The sequence below is a fragment of the Otolemur garnettii genome, unplaced genomic scaffold (assembly GCF_000181295.1).
Source record: "Otolemur garnettii isolate 467f Iridium unplaced genomic scaffold, OtoGar3 scaffold00031, whole genome shotgun sequence".
Taxonomy (NCBI): Eukaryota; Metazoa; Chordata; class Mammalia; order Primates; family Galagidae; genus Otolemur; species Otolemur garnettii.
Window position 1 is genome coordinate 14161077 of NW_003852426.1, and position 16649 is coordinate 14177725.

At 46.7% G+C, this 16649-nt stretch overlaps 2 protein-coding genes across 3 annotated transcripts in view; both read left to right on the forward strand.

Moving 5' to 3' along the window:
• The window catches only part of MAD2L1BP (MAD2L1 binding protein), a 4703-nt gene extending 3657 nt beyond the window's left edge, over positions 1-1046 (forward strand). The window contains exon 3 of one of the 2 annotated variants that reach the window (XM_012804857.2): positions 135-1046. In XM_012804857.2, the coding sequence (XP_012660311.1) occupies positions 135-641 (507 nt within the window). In that variant the 3' untranslated portion in view covers positions 642-1046. The remainder of the gene's footprint in view (positions 1-134) is intronic. The other variant, XM_023512847.1, reaches the window with a different exon arrangement.
• Positions 1047-5566: 4520 nt separating this feature from the next.
• RSPH9 (radial spoke head 9 homolog) overlaps positions 5567-16649 on the forward strand; it is a 24305-nt gene continuing 13222 nt past the window's right edge. The window contains exons 1-4 of the mRNA XM_003789223.2: positions 5567-5855; positions 9121-9286; positions 14771-14900; positions 15941-16087. Coding sequence (XP_003789271.1) covers positions 5629-5855; positions 9121-9286; positions 14771-14900; positions 15941-16087 — 670 coding nt within the window. The 5' untranslated portion in view covers positions 5567-5628. The remainder of the gene's footprint in view (positions 5856-9120; positions 9287-14770; positions 14901-15940; positions 16088-16649) is intronic.

A 16649-nucleotide genomic window follows, 5' to 3' on the forward strand; every position in this document is an offset into this window, starting at 1 on the left:
ATGTCCTCAGATAGAATCTTGGCTTTGGCAGTTCATTGAGCTAGAAATCCAGTCCTCTAAGTCAGAAGAGTTCTTCAAAGGGCATTAGCTGCTCCCTAACTTATCTTCTTCTCATACCATTTTTGTCCTCACAGGCAGAGGAGATGGTGAGAAAGAAATCTTGGGCTGAGGTGACCAGCAAGAAATGCCAACAAGCCCTGGCAGAACTAGAGAGTGTCCTCAGCCACCTAGAGGGCCTGTTTGCACGCACATTAGTGCCACGAGTGCTGATCCTCCTTGGGGGCAGTGCTCTATGCCCTAAGGAATTCTATGAACTGGACTTGTCCCGGCTGGCCCCCAACAGTATGGACCAGAGCCTGAGCACAGCAGCTTGTTTGCGCCGTCTTTTCCGAGCCATTTTCATGGCTGATGCCTTTAGCGAGCTGCAGGCTCCTCCACTCATGGGCACCATCGTCATGGCACAGGGACACCGTGACTGTGGGGAAGATTGGTTTCGACCCAAGCTTAACTATCGAGTGCCCACCCGAGGCCACAAACTGACTGTGACTCTATCTTGTGGTAGACCTTCCATCCAAACAACAGCTTGGGAAGATTACATTTGGTTCCAGGCACCAGTGACACTTAAAGGCTTCCATGAGTGAACAAAGGTGCTGCCTAATCCTGGAAACACAATGGCTGAATTATCGTTTTCCCTATGGCACTAAGTCACCCACCTCTTGGTTGGAGCAAGAGTTGCTTCTTGGTGAGAGAGGAGGGTTCTTCTCTTCTGGCTGTCTGCCTCCCCTTCTCAACTTCCTGGTGGGCTGATGGTGTGTAACTGTAATAATCATTGTTGAACAACATCTCTGAATCAAAGGTTGATTTTCCCAGTCGGTGCTGGGTCAGGTATTTCTGTTAGAAGCTGGAAAGCAAAGGTGGGTCCATTGATAAAACACTCCTATGGAGGTGGCCCTTTACTTCTTTTTGCTATGCCCTTCAGATTTTAAGACGGTCATAATGTGGGTGTGACTCATGAACTTATATATAAAATAAATAGATTCATATTAAATTTTCCTGAAACTTAATCACCAGGAAATAGTGGCAAATGATTTTAAATTAAAATAAATTTTAAAAAAGAAAAACAAATTTCTTAATTCTTTTGACTTACAGAGACTTTTCTAAGACTTAACTCTCCGCGGTATCTATAGCCTTGTGCTTCCACAGATGGTCACCTGTAGCTTTGATTGTCACAGGTGCAGCTGGTAGTCAATCAGGACAGGTGAAAGCTGCAGCATGTCAGTTTTAATTAAAGTGATTGTTGGTTAGTCTCGTGCCACGTGCCAGGATTGGGGTGAAGGCCAGCAGAAGGCTCCTGCCACCCCAACCAACTTTTGGGGGGGCCTAAATTGTCCTGGCCTATTCTGCCCTTCAGGTCCAAGAAGCAAATGTAAGGAGAAGGGGGCTGTGAGACCGGGCTGAAAAAAGAAAACAGTCTTTGTAAAGCCTGATTGAATGACCGACAGAAGTCCCCAGGATTGTCCTGGAGTATTGTAGGATTTGTACCCAGGGGCTAGGAGTTCCTTCTGGAGTTTTGCCAACCTTGTCTCTACTACAGCTGTTTGATGTCTGCTGGCAAAATCATCCTTAAGCAAAACCCTGTCCTGATGCCTGTGACTCAACACTATACTGACAACCAAATGTTGCCTTGACATTGTCCTGACAACCCAGTGTTGGTGCTTCTTGTCCCTGGGGAAAGAGGATACCTGCTTATTTTCTGGAATCAAGTTGAAGAATCTTCACCTTGCTGGTATTGGAGATAGGTGTGTGCATATATGTATATACATAAATAGGGACAGAATACATATGTTGCAAGGTTGTTGGATTAATGTATATAAACTTGAAACATAGTATAAAATATGTACTTTTCTAGTATATAACATAACAGTACAACCTCTATAGTTGACTACCTCTATATTGACTACCTCCTTAAGTTGACCTCATTTTCATAGTCTGGACATGCATCACATGTATATATCTGTACAGTAGGCCTTGTTCCTTATGTTGACGCCCTCTGTATGTTGACCAGTTCGTTACAGTCCTTTGGGTCCTCAGCCTCTGGACCTGGGAAGACCAGGTTCAAATCCAGGTTTCACAGGGATGGTTTTATTAAATATTTTAGCACTCTTATCTAATCCTTTATTATTTATTTATTTATTTATTTATTGAGATGGAGTCTCACTGTGTAGCCCTCGGTAGAGTGCTGTGGCATCACAGCTCACAGCAAACTCAAACTCTTGGGCTTAAGCGATCCTCTTGCCTTAGCCTTCCAAGTAGCTGGGACTACAGGCACCTGCCACAACGCCCAGCTATTTTTTGTTGTTGTTGTTGTGATTGTCACTGTTGGGTTAGCTGGCCCAGGCTGGGTTTTGCGGCCAGGTTCAAACCTGCCAACTTCAGTGTATGTGGCTGGCACTGTAACCACTGTGCTACAGGCACTGAGCCCCATTATTTATTCCTAACCATATGATGTATATATTAATGTCATCATTTTATAGATGAGGTTGGGGAGACTGAGTAACTTGCCTAGGTGGTGAAACCTGGATTTGTTTTTGTTTTTTTTTTGAGACAGAGCCCTGAGTAGAGTGCTGTGGCATCACAGTTCACAGCAACCTCCAACTCCTGGGCTCAAGCGAGTTTCCTGCCTCCGCCTCCCAAGTAGCTGGGACCACAGGCGCCCACCACAATGCCTGGCTATTTTTTGGTTGCAGCCATTGTTGTTTGGCAGGCCCGGACTGGATTTGAACCCACCACCTTAGGTGTATGTGGCTGGCACCTTAGCCGTTTGAGCCACAGGCGCCGAGCCTGAAACCTGGATTTGAACCTGGTCTTCCCGGCTATAGAGGCTGAGTGCTCTACCAAAGATTAGCATTAGGAAGCTGTGTGATTCCCTTGTCTGTCTGGCTTCAGGTTCTAGTTCCTGATTTGGAACCTGCCATTAATAGGTGATAAATAAGTACAGAATCAATGAGGACAACATTTGGGCTCTTTTCTGTGGTATGACCACTTGAAACATACTTTACCAGCCAGAATTTTGATAGGTTTTCTCTCTGATGCTATCTTTACCTTACAGAAGGGAAACTAGGGCATATCTCTTACTTAAGTAAAGGCCGAGAGTTCTGCCTAAAGGGAGTGGAGGAGTTGTGAACAAGGAGGTTATAAATTGTTATGAGATGACTGTACCAACTCCTTGAAGTACTAATTTTAAAAGCCTTCATAAACAATGCCTAGACAATAAAAATAATCATCTGGGTAATTTAGACACTTAACTATTGGCTTGGCATTGGGACTCAGTTCTTATTTCATGAGTTCTCTTCATAGAAATAATTGATGAAAAGGTCAATTATTAATAAGATGGGGCTCAATGGCTCACACTTGTAATCCTAGCACTCTGGGATAGGGTGACCAGATTTTAACATCGGTAAGGTGGGACAACATGGCGGGGGTGGGGTGGGGTGAGGGCAGGGGGGCAGGGCAGGGTCTGACAACAATGCAAACTTTGATAAGCAGTTCCCGATCATTACTTCTCAGCAATTATTTGTTATTATTACAGTTTAACATTATAAAATTAACAAAAATAATAAAAAACTCATATTCTGGCAAAATAGCCACATGGCAGCCGAAAACCGTATAGTCCCTTCCTGTTCTCCCGCCCGTTCGTGCATTCTTTCCAAAAATCGGGACTTTTTAAAAACACCATGGGTCGTGGGACAAATTGTTGAAAAGCGGGACGTCTGGTCATCTTACTCTGGGAGGCCAACGCAAGTGGATTGCCTGAGCCTGAGGGGTTCGAGACCAACCTGAGCAAGAGACCCTGTCTCTAATAAAAAAAAATTAGAGGCCCCGTGCCTATGGCTCAAGTGGCTAAGGTGCCAGCCACATATACCTGAGCTTGTGGGTTGGAATCCAGTCCAGGGCATTGTGGCGGGCGCCTATAGTCTCAGCTACTTGGGAGGTGGAGGAAAGAGAATCGCTTGAGCCCAAGAGTTGGAGGTCGCTGTGAGCTGTGATGCTACAGAACTCTAACTAGGGCGACAGCTTGAGGCTCTGTCTCAAAAAAAAAAAATAGAAAAACTAGCCAGGTGTCCAGTGGATGACAGTCCCAGCTACTCAGGAGGCTGAGGCAAGAGGATCACTTGAGCCTAGGAGTTTGAGGTTGTTAGCTATGATGCCATGGTACTCTCCCCAGGGTGACGGAGTAAGACTATGTCTCAAAAAAAAAAAAAAAGTTATTAAAAATAAAGCCCATCTCATTCCCTGGCAATAGGCTTTCTGAGGAACCTGCTTCCTGCTTATGATTGTCCTTGGGTGGGGATTTCAGAGCTGAAGAAGTCTCCAGCCCAGGGAGTGAAAAGCCCGGCTTCAGTGGACTTCTAGTCTTTCTGTTGCTACCATCTGGGTCAAATCAAAATAGTTGTGGGTGGTAGTTAATGGGTAATTGTAGTCTGCAAATGTCAACTTTTGTACCCCTCTTCACACTGTCCTTTTCCAAAACGTTGTCCTCTCTATGCTTCATCTTATTTCCTAGACTTTTGTGTGTCATTTAGAATAATTCTGTGGAAGGTGTTGGTAAAAAAACAAACAGACAAAAAACCCAAAACATCTGGTAAAGATGGGAGAAAATTGAATAGGTCATTATGTAAGACCTGGCTTGGTGTGGGGAGTTGGGGACAACTGTCAGAATCTTAGACTTTGAGAGCCAGGAGAAATCTCCAGTTGTTCACAGATAATTCTGAGGACAAGAAGTGAGGTGACAGTAATACCGGAATTTTGCTCTTTAGTAGGTTCTTGGTCTGGGTGATCTGAAGAATGAATCTGCCGACCACACATCAGTGGTAAGACAGGATTTATTTACAGAAAAGAAGACAGAGATGTCTAAGTTCCTGGCAGAGAAAACTGGAGTGAGAAGAGAAAAGTGCTCTCTCTCCCTCTGTCTGTCTACAGAGGGAGAGGGTATACATAGTCGCATGGGGCCCTCGATAGTTACATTTAGCTGGGCTAGGTAGTTACATTTAGAGTGTCTGGGACAACATGTCTGGGTTACAAATGAATGGCTACAATCCCTTTTATTCCCAGGTTTAGGAAATAGGGACCCCCTGCCCACCCTCCAGCCTGCTAGTTCTGCTGCTTGCTGCCACTGCACCAACATTGCTAAGGCGGAGGCAGCCTGTCCTTCCTCCCCAGCTCCACAAGCTGGCTGGGATACCACTTGTCCTGTATCAACAGGGATGAAATAATGTGACAGTGTTGGGGTTGTGTATTGTTTTTTTTCCCCAAGCCCTCGCTGCATACAGTAAGGACTCGATAAATGTCCGCTACGTGAAAGGGCTCAAGAAGGAACAAAATATCCATGGGATTGGTTGGGGTTGGGTGGGACCTCCAGCTCCACTCTGTGGCCTAACGTAGAGTAGAGGAAGCCAGGTCCTCCCAAATTCCGGAAAGGAAGAGGGAAGGGACTAGTATATGCCCTGGCTTTAGGAAGGAGAGCCGGGTTGCAGGCGGTCACTGCAAGCAGGAAGGGCGGAGCTTGGGTCTCCATGGAGACGGCTTCGCCTAGCAACCTGGCAGGCGTTGAGCAGAGCCGCGGGCCTGATGGACTCCGAGGGCCTATTGCTGTCGCTAGAGCTGGCGTCTGGAAGTGGGCAAGGCCTCAGCCCCGACCGTCGGGCCTCGCTGCTCACTTCCCTTATGCTGGTTAAGCGCGACTACCGCTATGACCGGGTCCTTTTCTGGGGCCGCATCCTCGGTCTGGTCTCCGATTACTACATCGCACAGGGTCTGAACGAGGACCAGCTCGCACCGCGCAATACACTCTACAGGTGGAGGCTGCACCCGGGGCGGAGCGAAGTTGTAGGCGGCTAGGAGGGGCGGCCACCCCGAGGCAGGGAAAGCTGAGCGGGTCTAGGACTCGAGAGGGGCGTAGCCTATGGGGTCCTGGAGGCAGGTGGGCAGGATCTGCCGCGAAGGGAATGGGGAAGGTCTGAGGGACGGGGCCTGGGACGGAAATAGGAGGGTAGAGAAAAGGGGCGGGACTGGGAAGTCTGAACTTGAGGCTAGAACCGAGGCTGAAGGGAGGGGAAGTGAACAGGCGAGGTAGAGCGGGCAAGTCCCTGGGAGGATGGGTCCTCGGCCTGGAGGCCCAAGAGGAATTTAGATGCCCCTGGGTTTATAATAGAGGCAGGGCGGTGAACGAAAATGAAGCAAGGGTAAAATTTCTGAAGAACACAGAACTAGAGAAGCCAGGTGTGAGCCAGCTGCCAAGCCTGGGAGGCACTCAATTTGGAGAACATTCAGACGTGTGGAGGTGGAGTAGTGCTGTTAGGAAGCAGGTCGTGAAGCATCTTTAGTGAAGGTGTCGGCAATTCAGCAGAAGGCCTTTTGGAAACAGAACGAATGGGGAATGGGGAGTGAAGGGGTGTAAAATTGGGAAAACTTCCCGGAACACCACTACACAGGACCATCCAGCCTCTTTTTGAATACTCCTGGCGAGGATGGGGAGTTATTACCTTATTCAGCAGCCATGCAGGCTACAGATAGTTGGAGACTTCATTCATGTGTCCATGCATCAATCCAACATTGACTGGATGCCTCCTGTGGTAGACTTGGGGTTACAAAGATGGCTAAGCCAGCACCTCTGTCTCTGAGTTACTCACATCCTAGGGAGGGAGACAAATGTGTCACTCAACAATTACAGTACAACGCAGTAAAACTAGGATGGGTGTACACAAAGGGGGACCAAGGTGAGCATTCCTCTAGAGAACTGAGTAAGATCACTAGGGGAGTAACTTGCACTGAGTTCTGAAAGATGAGTAGGAGGTCTCCAGGCAGGTGTCTGGGAAAGACATGCCAGTTAGAAGAAACAGGTCAACAAACTCCTGGTGACTGGAGAAAGCTTGGAGTGTTTAGGAGAGTAGCAGTACGTAATGTGACAGTGGCAGTGTAGGTGTTGTATAGGACTGAATGAGGAGGTGGAGGGGTTTGAAGCTTGTCCAGAGGTCTTGGAGAGCTACTAAGGGACTTTAAGCAAGAAGAGCCTGCTCAGATCTGAGTGGGCAAAATGGCTTGGAAGTGAGTGAGCATGTAGGAGTCCCTTGTGTCCAGATGAAGGGATCTGAAAGGAAAAGGGAGGCGAGAGAATGGAGAGGAAGGGATGGGTTGAAAATATTTAAGTGGTAGAATTGGCAGGGTTTGTGACTGACTGAATGAGAGTGGTGATAAAGGAGAGGTCAAGGCTGACCCCTCCTTCCAGCTCAGGCAGCTGAGTAAGTGCTGCCACCACTCACTAGGAGAGACTTCAGGGAGCAGCATAGGGGCAGACATAGTGAATTTGGTGTGAGGTACCTGGGGGCAGGGTATTAAGAAGTCATTTCAAAATACAGATCTTGAGTCCAGAAGAAAAAATTGTACTAAAGATAGAGATTTGGCATTCATTTCATTTTATTTGATGATCCCCTACTATATGCTACATAAGCATTGATTTGGGTACCAGGCATAGAGTGGTAAATGCAGTTCTTGTCTTTATGGAGTTTACACTGTAGTGTGTGTGTTGGAGAGTAGGGAAGTGGAGACAGGCAGATAAACATACACATTTATTACATGTCAGATGTGTAAAATAATAAGGGTGATACAGAATACAGAATGGGGTACTATTTTAAATAAGGTGGTCAAAGGTCACCTTTCTGATAAGGTAACATTTGAGAAGACACCTGAAGTGATGGAGCTATGTGGATGTCTGAATTCCAGACAAGAGCAAAGGCCCTGAGACAGGAGTGTGCTTAGTGTTTTTGTAGAACCTCATAGAGTCTAGTGTGGCTAGAGAGGAACGAGTGAGGGACAGCATTGTAGGACATGAGATCAGAGAGGTAAAATGTGGGAAATAATCTGCAGGGCCTTGTGGGGCATTGTAAGATGTGGCCAAATGAGAAGCCATTGGAAGGTTCTGCAAAGAGGACTGACATGATCTGGCTTAGGTCTGCACAGTTGGGCAGAGACTAGTCTGAACAGTGAGTAGAAGTGGCAGCAGGGAGACTGATGAGGCATCTATTGTTATATCCAGGCAAGAGGGGATGGTGGCTTGGACCAGGGTGGAAGCAGTAAGTGGCAGTGGTAAGAAGTGGCTGAATTCTGTGTACTAGTGGCAGTAGCTGGATGTGTGGAGGTAGAGTGGTGCCTTCTGGAAGGCAGGTGGATAAGAATGCAGAGAGAAAACAGGGGTGAGAATAGTTTCTGGAAATACTTAAGGAACTGGAGGAAGGAAAATGGAGATACCAGAGGAAATAGAAATGGAGATGCATTTGTTGGCTGTTAGGTTTCCTTGATGGCCTTCTCCCAAGCAATTTCTTGGCATGATAGGGGGCAGAAATCATGGTACAGTGGGCACCCTGTTGTTCTGAGATTATTGTTCAGAGCTGGGGAAAAGGGAAGGAAGGGCAGGAACAGCATTTTCTAGAGGGACAGAGATTCGAGGGTCATCATTTTAGTAGGCCAAGCGGCTTTTATGTTGAGAGGAAAGTGAAGGGCAGGAAGATGAACAGAGACCAGCTGGAGACTCAGACTGGGAGGCTATTAGAGAAGAGTGGGAGGACCTCCTCTCCTGGTGGGAAGTGAGAAAGAAGAGACCAGGCAGGGCTTGGTGAATGCTCCTGAAGACTTCAGCAGAGGGTGAGATTCTTGAGCCTAGACTGTGCTTTCTGGAGAAAGGGAAGGAAATGGTTGTGCTGTTGGCTCAGTAGATAGGCTGAGCATGAATTTAGGGGCCACCAAAGCAGGAGTGCCCAAAATTAAGGAAAGTTTAGCTTTCAGAATTCTACTCAGAATTTCACAGTCTAGATATTTAGGAATAGGCTCACTTAATATCAGCATATATGAAACTTTTGTGACCTTTAAAAAATAAAATTGAATTTGCCACATGAATGAGCACAGGCACGTAGGACTTCTAAGGGTCTTGAAACAGTGTTGAGAGGAGTGGTGGGAATTCCAACAGCTTTTCTTGGGCCTAACTCTCTAGGGGGAAGGGAAGGTGGTAGGAAGAATTGGGTGAGGGGGGGAGTTGGAATTCAGAAAAAGTGTGGATGTTGTTGGCAGCCTGAACTGCACAGAGTGGAGCCTCCTGCCCCCTGCCACAGAGGAGATGATGACACAGATATCTGTGGTGAAGGGCCGCTTCATGGGGGACCCTTCACATGAGTATGAACACACTGAGCTACAGAAAGTGAACGAGGGTGAAAAGGCCTTTGAAGAAGAAGTAGTGGTGAGTGAATAGGAGGAGAGGGGGAGGAGGGCCTGAAAAAAGAGGGCTTGGGCTGTAAAAAAAGTCAGCCCAACAGAGGTTATGGCTATGACTACTATTAGTGTTACCTTTGCTACTGCCAAGTTGGGCATGGAGTATCTAGGTGTGCCTGTATCATCTGGTTGAATATGTACAACTCTATGAAGTTGGGATGTTACTTCATAGTAACAGCATAGAGAGGACGACACAGGTTTAGGGAGCATAAGTGACTCACCCAGGCACATACCACTCCTGAGTAATGGGGTGAAGAGAGTAGGTGGGCAGCTCTTGTGGAAGGCTGGCTCTGGGGTGGGGGCTGGGAAGTGAAGGGCTTGTGTACAGGCTCTTATAATTTAGTATTAGTTTTCATATTACCAGGTAATATGTCTACATGGTTCAAAAAGGTTAGAAAAAGGAATATAGTAAATTTTCCTCCCATTTCTGTCCATCAGTCACACAGGTCCTCTCTCTGGAGGATATTAATTAATGTAACTATTTTGCGTGTGTGTGTGTGTGTATGAACACATACATATATATGTGTGTCCAAATCTTTCCACTCAAAGTGCAGTCTGGGTCAGAAACATTGCCATGTCCTTAGGAGTTAGAAAGGCAGACTCTTGAGACCTGTGGCTCAAAAGGGTGGGGCGCCAGTCCCATATGCTGAAGGTAGCAGGTTCAAACCCAGCCCTGGCCAAAAAAAAAAAAAAAGGAAAGAAAGAAAGGCAGACTCTTGAACCCCCAGTATCGGAAATGTGCACTTTAACAATTATCTGTATGAATTTGAACTCACACTGAAGGGTGAGACATTCTATGCAAGTATTATACATACCTCAGTAAATACCTTACCTATATATATTCTCTTTTTACTTTAAAAAACAAAACAAATGGCAGTATGTTATACTAATACATATAGTCTTATAACTGAACAATATATTTTGGAGATCTTTCTATATCAGTGCCTTAAAGAGCTTTCCCATTCTTTTTAGCATTGTAGGAAAATACTATAGTAACCAGTGTCTTATTCATGGAAATGTAGGTTTCCAAGTTTTATTTTATTTATTTATTTATTTATTTATTTATTTATTTGAGACAGGACCTCAAGCTATTGCCCTGGGTGGTGTCACAGCTCACAGCAACCTCAAACTCTTGGGCTTAAACGATTTTCTTGCCTCAGCCTCCCGAGTAGCTGGGACTATAGGCGCCCACCACAACGCCTGGCTATTTTTTGGTTGTAGTTTTCATTGTTTGGCAGGCCTGGGCCAGATTCGAACCCATCAGCTCTGGTGTATGTGGCTGGCGCCTTAGCTGCTTGAGCTATTTTTATTTTATTATATTTTGAGACAGAGTCTCACTATGTCACCCTTGGTAGAGTGCTGTGGCATCCCAGCTCACAGCAACCTCAAACTCTTGGACATAAGTGATTCTCTTGCCTCAGTCTCCCAAGAAGCTGGGACTACAGGTGCCTGAAACAACACCCGGCTGTTTTTCTTTTTTTTTTTGTGGTTGTTATTGTTGCAGTTGTCATTGTTGTTTAGCTGGCTGGGGCTAGGTTTGAACCCACCAGCCTCAGTGCATGTGGCCAGCACCATAACTACTGTGCCACAGGTGCTGAGCTGGTTTCCAAGTTTTAGCTCTGACAAAGACTGCCATAATGAATAACCTTGTACAGACATTTCTTTCTTTTCTTTTTAACTTTATTCAAATCAACATGAGAGAATAGACATCATTTTCAACGTGTGCACTTTATCAGAAGGATAAATTCCTAGAAATGGAATTACTAAAGCAACAAGTTAGGAGCTTAAGTTTTGAGACTAGCTATGCCCAGAATTTGAAACCCAGCCTCTGCACTTGAACCCAGGTGGTACCAAAAGTCTAGGTTTTGGCTCGGCGCTCGTAGCACAGTGGTTACAGCACCAGTCACATATACTGAGGGTGGTTGGTTGGAAGCTGGCCTGGGCCAGCTAAACAACTGCAACAAAAAAAATAGCTGGGTGTTGTGGCGAGCTCCTGTAGTCCCAGCTACTAGGGAGGCTGAGGCAAAAGAATAGCTTAAGCCCAAGAGTTGGAGGTTGCTGTGAGCTGTGATGTCATGGCACTCTATCGAGGGCAACATAACGAAACTCTGTCTCCAAAACAAAACAAAATAAGACAAAACAAAATAACAGTCTGGGTCTAGACCAGGCATGGTGGCTCATGCCTGTAATGCGAGCCCTCTGGGAGGCTGAGGCTGGTGGATTACTTGAGTTTAGGAGTTCAAGACCAGCCTGAGTAAGACTAAGACCCTGTCTCCACTAAAAATAGAAAACCTACCCAGGCATAGGGGTGCACAACTGTAGTTCCAGTTAATTGGGAGTCTGAGACAAGAGGATTGCTCAAGCCCAAGAATTTGAGGTTGCTGTGAGCTATGATGCCACAGCACTCTACCCAGGGCAACAGAGAGAGATTCTGTCTTAAAAAAAAAAAAATGTCTGGCTCAGAGCCTGTTACTCAGCAGCTAGGATGCCAGCTACATACACCAGAGCTGGCAGGGGCCAGCCGGGGCCTGCTAAACAACAGTGACAACCGCAGCAACAAAATAGCCAGGCATTGTGGTGGGCACCTGTAGTCCCAGCTACTTGGGAGCCTGAGGCAAGAGAATTGCTTAAACCCAAGAGTTTGAGGTTGCTGTGAGCTGTGATGCCATGGCACTCTACCCAGGGCGACAGCTTCAGACTCTGTCTCGAACAAAAAAAAAATCTGGTCTAAGTCTGTGAAGCCTCAGCTGCAACCACTGCCCCTCCTATCTAACAAACTTCATCTCCCCCAGTTTTATTTTCTGTAAATCTGAGATATTTACTTTTCAGGCTTATGCAGGTTGTAGAGGTGACATGTTCAAAACTCCTGGCCTAGGCACTTATGAAAGCTTAGTTTCTGTCTCCATTCTAGTTGGCAGCCCATGGGAAATAAGCAGCTCTGTGAGTCTGTGCAGGCCTCTGTTGACATGTTTCCCTTACTAAGTGCTGCTTTCCCCAAGGTATCTCTATGAAGTCCTTTTGTTCAAGGTTGTCCTTAATATCAATTAAAAAGGTTATAATTTGCAGCTTGGCACCTGTAGCTCAGCAGCTAGGGTGCTGGCCACATATACCTGGGCTGGCAGGTTCAAACCCAGCCCGGCCTGCCAAGCAACAATGACAACTACAACAACAAAAATATAGCTGGGAGTAGTGGAGGGTGCCTGTAGTCCCAGCTACTTGGGAGGCTGAGGCAAGAGAATCACTTAAGCCCAAGAGTTTGACATTGCTGTGAGCTGTGATACCACAGCACTCTGAGACATAGTAAGACTCTGTCTCAAAGAACAAACAAACAAAAAAAGGTTATAATATGAGGAAATGCCTGGGAAATAATGTTAAGCCAAAGAACAGGATATGGATATAAATATAAATGATGATTCTAATTTTGCCTTAAGATATAGGCATAGAAAAAGAGACTAGGGGGTGGCGCCTGTGGCTCAGTGAGTAGGATGCCAGCCCCATATACCAAGGGTGGCGGGTTCAAACCCAACCCTGGCCAATCTGCAACAAAAAAATAGTCAGGTGAGGGCAGTGCCTGTGGCTCAGTGAGTAGGATGCCGGCCCCATATACCAAGGGTGGTGGGTTCAAACCCGACCCCGGCCTAACTGCAACAAAAAAATAGCTGAGCATTGTGGCAGGTGCCTATAGTCCCAGCTACTTGGGAGGCTGAGGCAAGAGAATGGCCTAACCCCAGGAGTTGGAGGTTGCTGTGAGCTGTGATGCTACAGCACTCTATTGTGGCGATAAAGTGAGACTCTGTCTCTACAAAAAAAAAAAAAAGAAAGAAAAGAAAAAGAAAAAGACTATAGGGAAGCCAGGCAAAAGGGCTCACACTGTAATCCTAGCACTCTGGAGGCTGAGGTGGGTAGATCACTTGAGCTCAGGAGTTTGTGACCAGCCTGAGCAAAAGCTAGACCCTGTCTTTACTAAAAACAGAAAAATTAGCTGGGTGCAGTGTCTCGTGCCTGTAATCCCAGCACTTGGGAGGCCAAGGTGGGTGGTTTGCCTGAGCTCACACGTTCCAGACCAGCCTGAGCCCAAGTGAGACCTCGTCTCTAAAAATAGCTGGGTATTGTGGTGGGTGCCTGTAGTCCTAGCTACTTGGGGGGCCGAGGCAAGAGAATTATTTAAGCCCAGGAGTTTGAGATTGCTATGAGCTATGATACCACGGCACTCTACCAAGTGAGACTCTGTCTCAAAAAATAAATAAATAGATAATAAAAAATAGAAAAATTAGCCAGACAGTGTATGGGGTGCCTATAGTCTCAGCTGCTTGGGAGGAGGATCACTTGAGCCCAGGAGTTTGAGGTTACTGGTGAGCTATGATGAAGCCATGGCATTCTAACATGGGCAACAGAGTGAGACTCTGTCTGAAAAGGAAAAGAGAGATTACAGGGAAATGTACCAATATGTTATTAGTAATTATCCTTAGGTGAGATTTTGAGTGGTTTTAATTCTCTTAGGTATGTCTTTTTATTCCACAGTGAATAGGATTGCTTTTATATTTTAGAAAGTTAAAAGAAGCATCATTTAAACTTGATGACTTGATGTATGGTATGCTTCTGGAACAGAACATGAGAAACTGTTAATGGTGCCCTCTCCATGGGGACAACTAGGGTTTTGGGGACTAGGATGAGAGGAAGACTGATTGTTTTCTTTTTCCTTTGAGACAGAGTCAAGCTGTCGCCCTGGGTAGAGTGCTGTGGTGTCACAGCTCCCAGCAACCTCAAACTCTTGGGCTTAAGCAATTCTCTTGCCTCAGCCTCCCAAGCAGCTGGTACTATAGACTCCTGCCATAATGCCCAGGCTCAGGCTATTTTTGTTGTTGTTGCAGTTGTCATTGTTGTTTAGCTGGTCCGGGCCTGGTTCGAACCTGCCAGCCTGGGTGTATGTGCCTGGCGCCCTACCTTGAGCACTTGGGGTACCACCAAAGACTCATTTTTGTTGTTGTTGTTGTTTGTTTTGAGACAGAGTCTCACTATGTCGCCCTGGGCAGAGTGCCATGGTGTCACAGCTCACAGCAACTTCCAACTCTTGAGCTTAAGCAGTTCTCTTGCCTCGGCCTTCCTAGTAGCTGGGACTATAGGCTCTTGCCACAATGCCTGGCTATTTTTTGGTTATAGTTGTCATTGTTGTTTGGTAGACCCAGGCTGGATTCAAATCCACCAGCTCTGGTGCGTGTGGCTGGCACCCTAGCCGCTGAGCTACAGGTGCTGAGCCCTGAGTTTTTTTTAATATACTACTTGTATGTATCACTGATTAAAAAATAAATAAATAGAAACAAGAAAGAAAATCATGATAGGAAGGGCTTGCTCAGTATGGTCTTTGTGGCCCTGGTGTCTACACTGTGGCCATTTGGGTGAGATGGGTTGAGTGCACACATCTGGCAGGATGGCTTCTTTTGTGTCTCTTTAGGTCCAAGTCAAGGAAGAGATCCGTTTGGTGTCCATCATTGACCAGATTGATAAGGCTGTGGCTGTAATCCCCCGAGGTGCACTCTTTAAGACCCCTTTTGGACCAACCCATGTCAATCGGACCTTTGAAGGTGAGTTTTCTGGGGTCCCTCTCAAGGGCAAGATGGCATCTCTTCCCAAGTATAGTTAAACATGTATCTGGGAGTTCTAGGGAACCTGTCTGCTTCCTTGCAGAAGGAGTAGCTGTGGTCATATCATTTGAGAGAACGTGTCTGATGACCTGGCATCAGTGGACGATATGGGCTACCCAGTCACTGGACTTGGACTCTCTTCTCCCTGAGGGGATGAGAGAGCATATGGTTGCTTGGTTCCCACAGCTTTACACTGGTCATGGCCACCTGCCTCTTCCTACCTTCCTTCTCCTCAGACCCTTTGGACTCTTTTTTTTTTTGAGACAGAGTCTCACTTTCTTGCCCCTGGTAGAGAGCTGTGGCTTCTTAGCTCACAGCAACCTCAAACTCTTGGCCTCAAGTGATCATCTTTCCTCTTCCTCCCAAATAGCTTGGATTACAGGTGTCCACCACAATGCCTGGCTAGTTTTTAGAGATGGGGTCTCACTCTTGCTCAGGCTGGTCTCGAACTCATGAGCTCAAGTGATCTTCCTTCCTCAGCCTCCCAGAGTGCTGGGATTACATATGTGAACCACCACACCCGGCCACCTCTTTTTTTTTTTTTTCCAAGAGATGAGATTTCACTATGTTGTCCAGGATTGTCCGAAACTCTTGGGCTCCAGTGATCCTCCTGCCTCAGCCTCCCAAGTAGCTAGAACTATAGAACTATAGGCGTGTGCCACCTTGCCTGGCCTCCTAGGACTCTTGTTTTTTTTTTTTGCAGTTTTTGGCTGGGGCTGGGTTTGAACTCACCACCTCCGGCATATGGGGTCGGTGCCCTACTCCTTTGAGTCATGGGTACCGCCCATCCTTGGACTCTTTATTATAGGACCTAGGCCAAGTTTGGACTGAGGAAACACTAATGCCTCTCCTCCCTTCATTTCTTTATCAGTGGTTGACTGGGTTCTTTGCCAGCCCCTGCATGTGGTCCCAATGCAGGGAGAAAGGGGTCTATGAGGTTTGGGCTGACCATCCACTTCCTGCCTGCCACTTCTTTCTAGGACTGTCTTTGTCTGAGGCCAAGAAGCTCAGTTCCTACTTCCACTTCAGAGAGCCTATTGAGCTAAAGAATAAGACCTTACTTGAGAAGGCTGACCTGGACCCCTCCTTGGATTTCATGGACTCCTTGGAGTATGACATCCCCAAAGGTAATAGTCCATTATCTCGAAGACATGGAATCTGCCCCCAAGTCAGAGCAGTGTGCTGTGCCACCTGCCATTCTTCTCTGAGATTGGAACCAAGGACCTTGGTGGGAATTGGTGGTTCACCGTGGGTTGTTGAGGGTAGGGTTTCCCCAGGGCCCAGCTCATAATAGATACTCAGTTAATATTTTCAAATGACTAAAGATAGGATTGATTTCCATATGCTTCCACAGAAAGGAAATCTCAGTGTCAGGCAGCGCCTGTGGCTCAGTGAGTAGGGTGCTGGCCCCATGTACCAAGGATGGCGGGTTCAAACCCGGCCCCAGCCAAACTGCAACGAAAAAATAGCTGGGCGTTGTGGTGGGCACTTGTAGTCCCAGCTACTCGGGAGGCTGAGGCAAGAGAATCGCCCAAGCCCAAGAGCTGGAGGTTGCTGTGAGCTATGATGCTATGGCACTCTACCAAGGGTGACAAAATGAGACTCCATCTCTAAAAAAAATAACACAAACAGGCTCGGCGCCTGTGGCTCAAGCGGCTAAGGCGCCAGCCACATACACCTAAGGTGGCG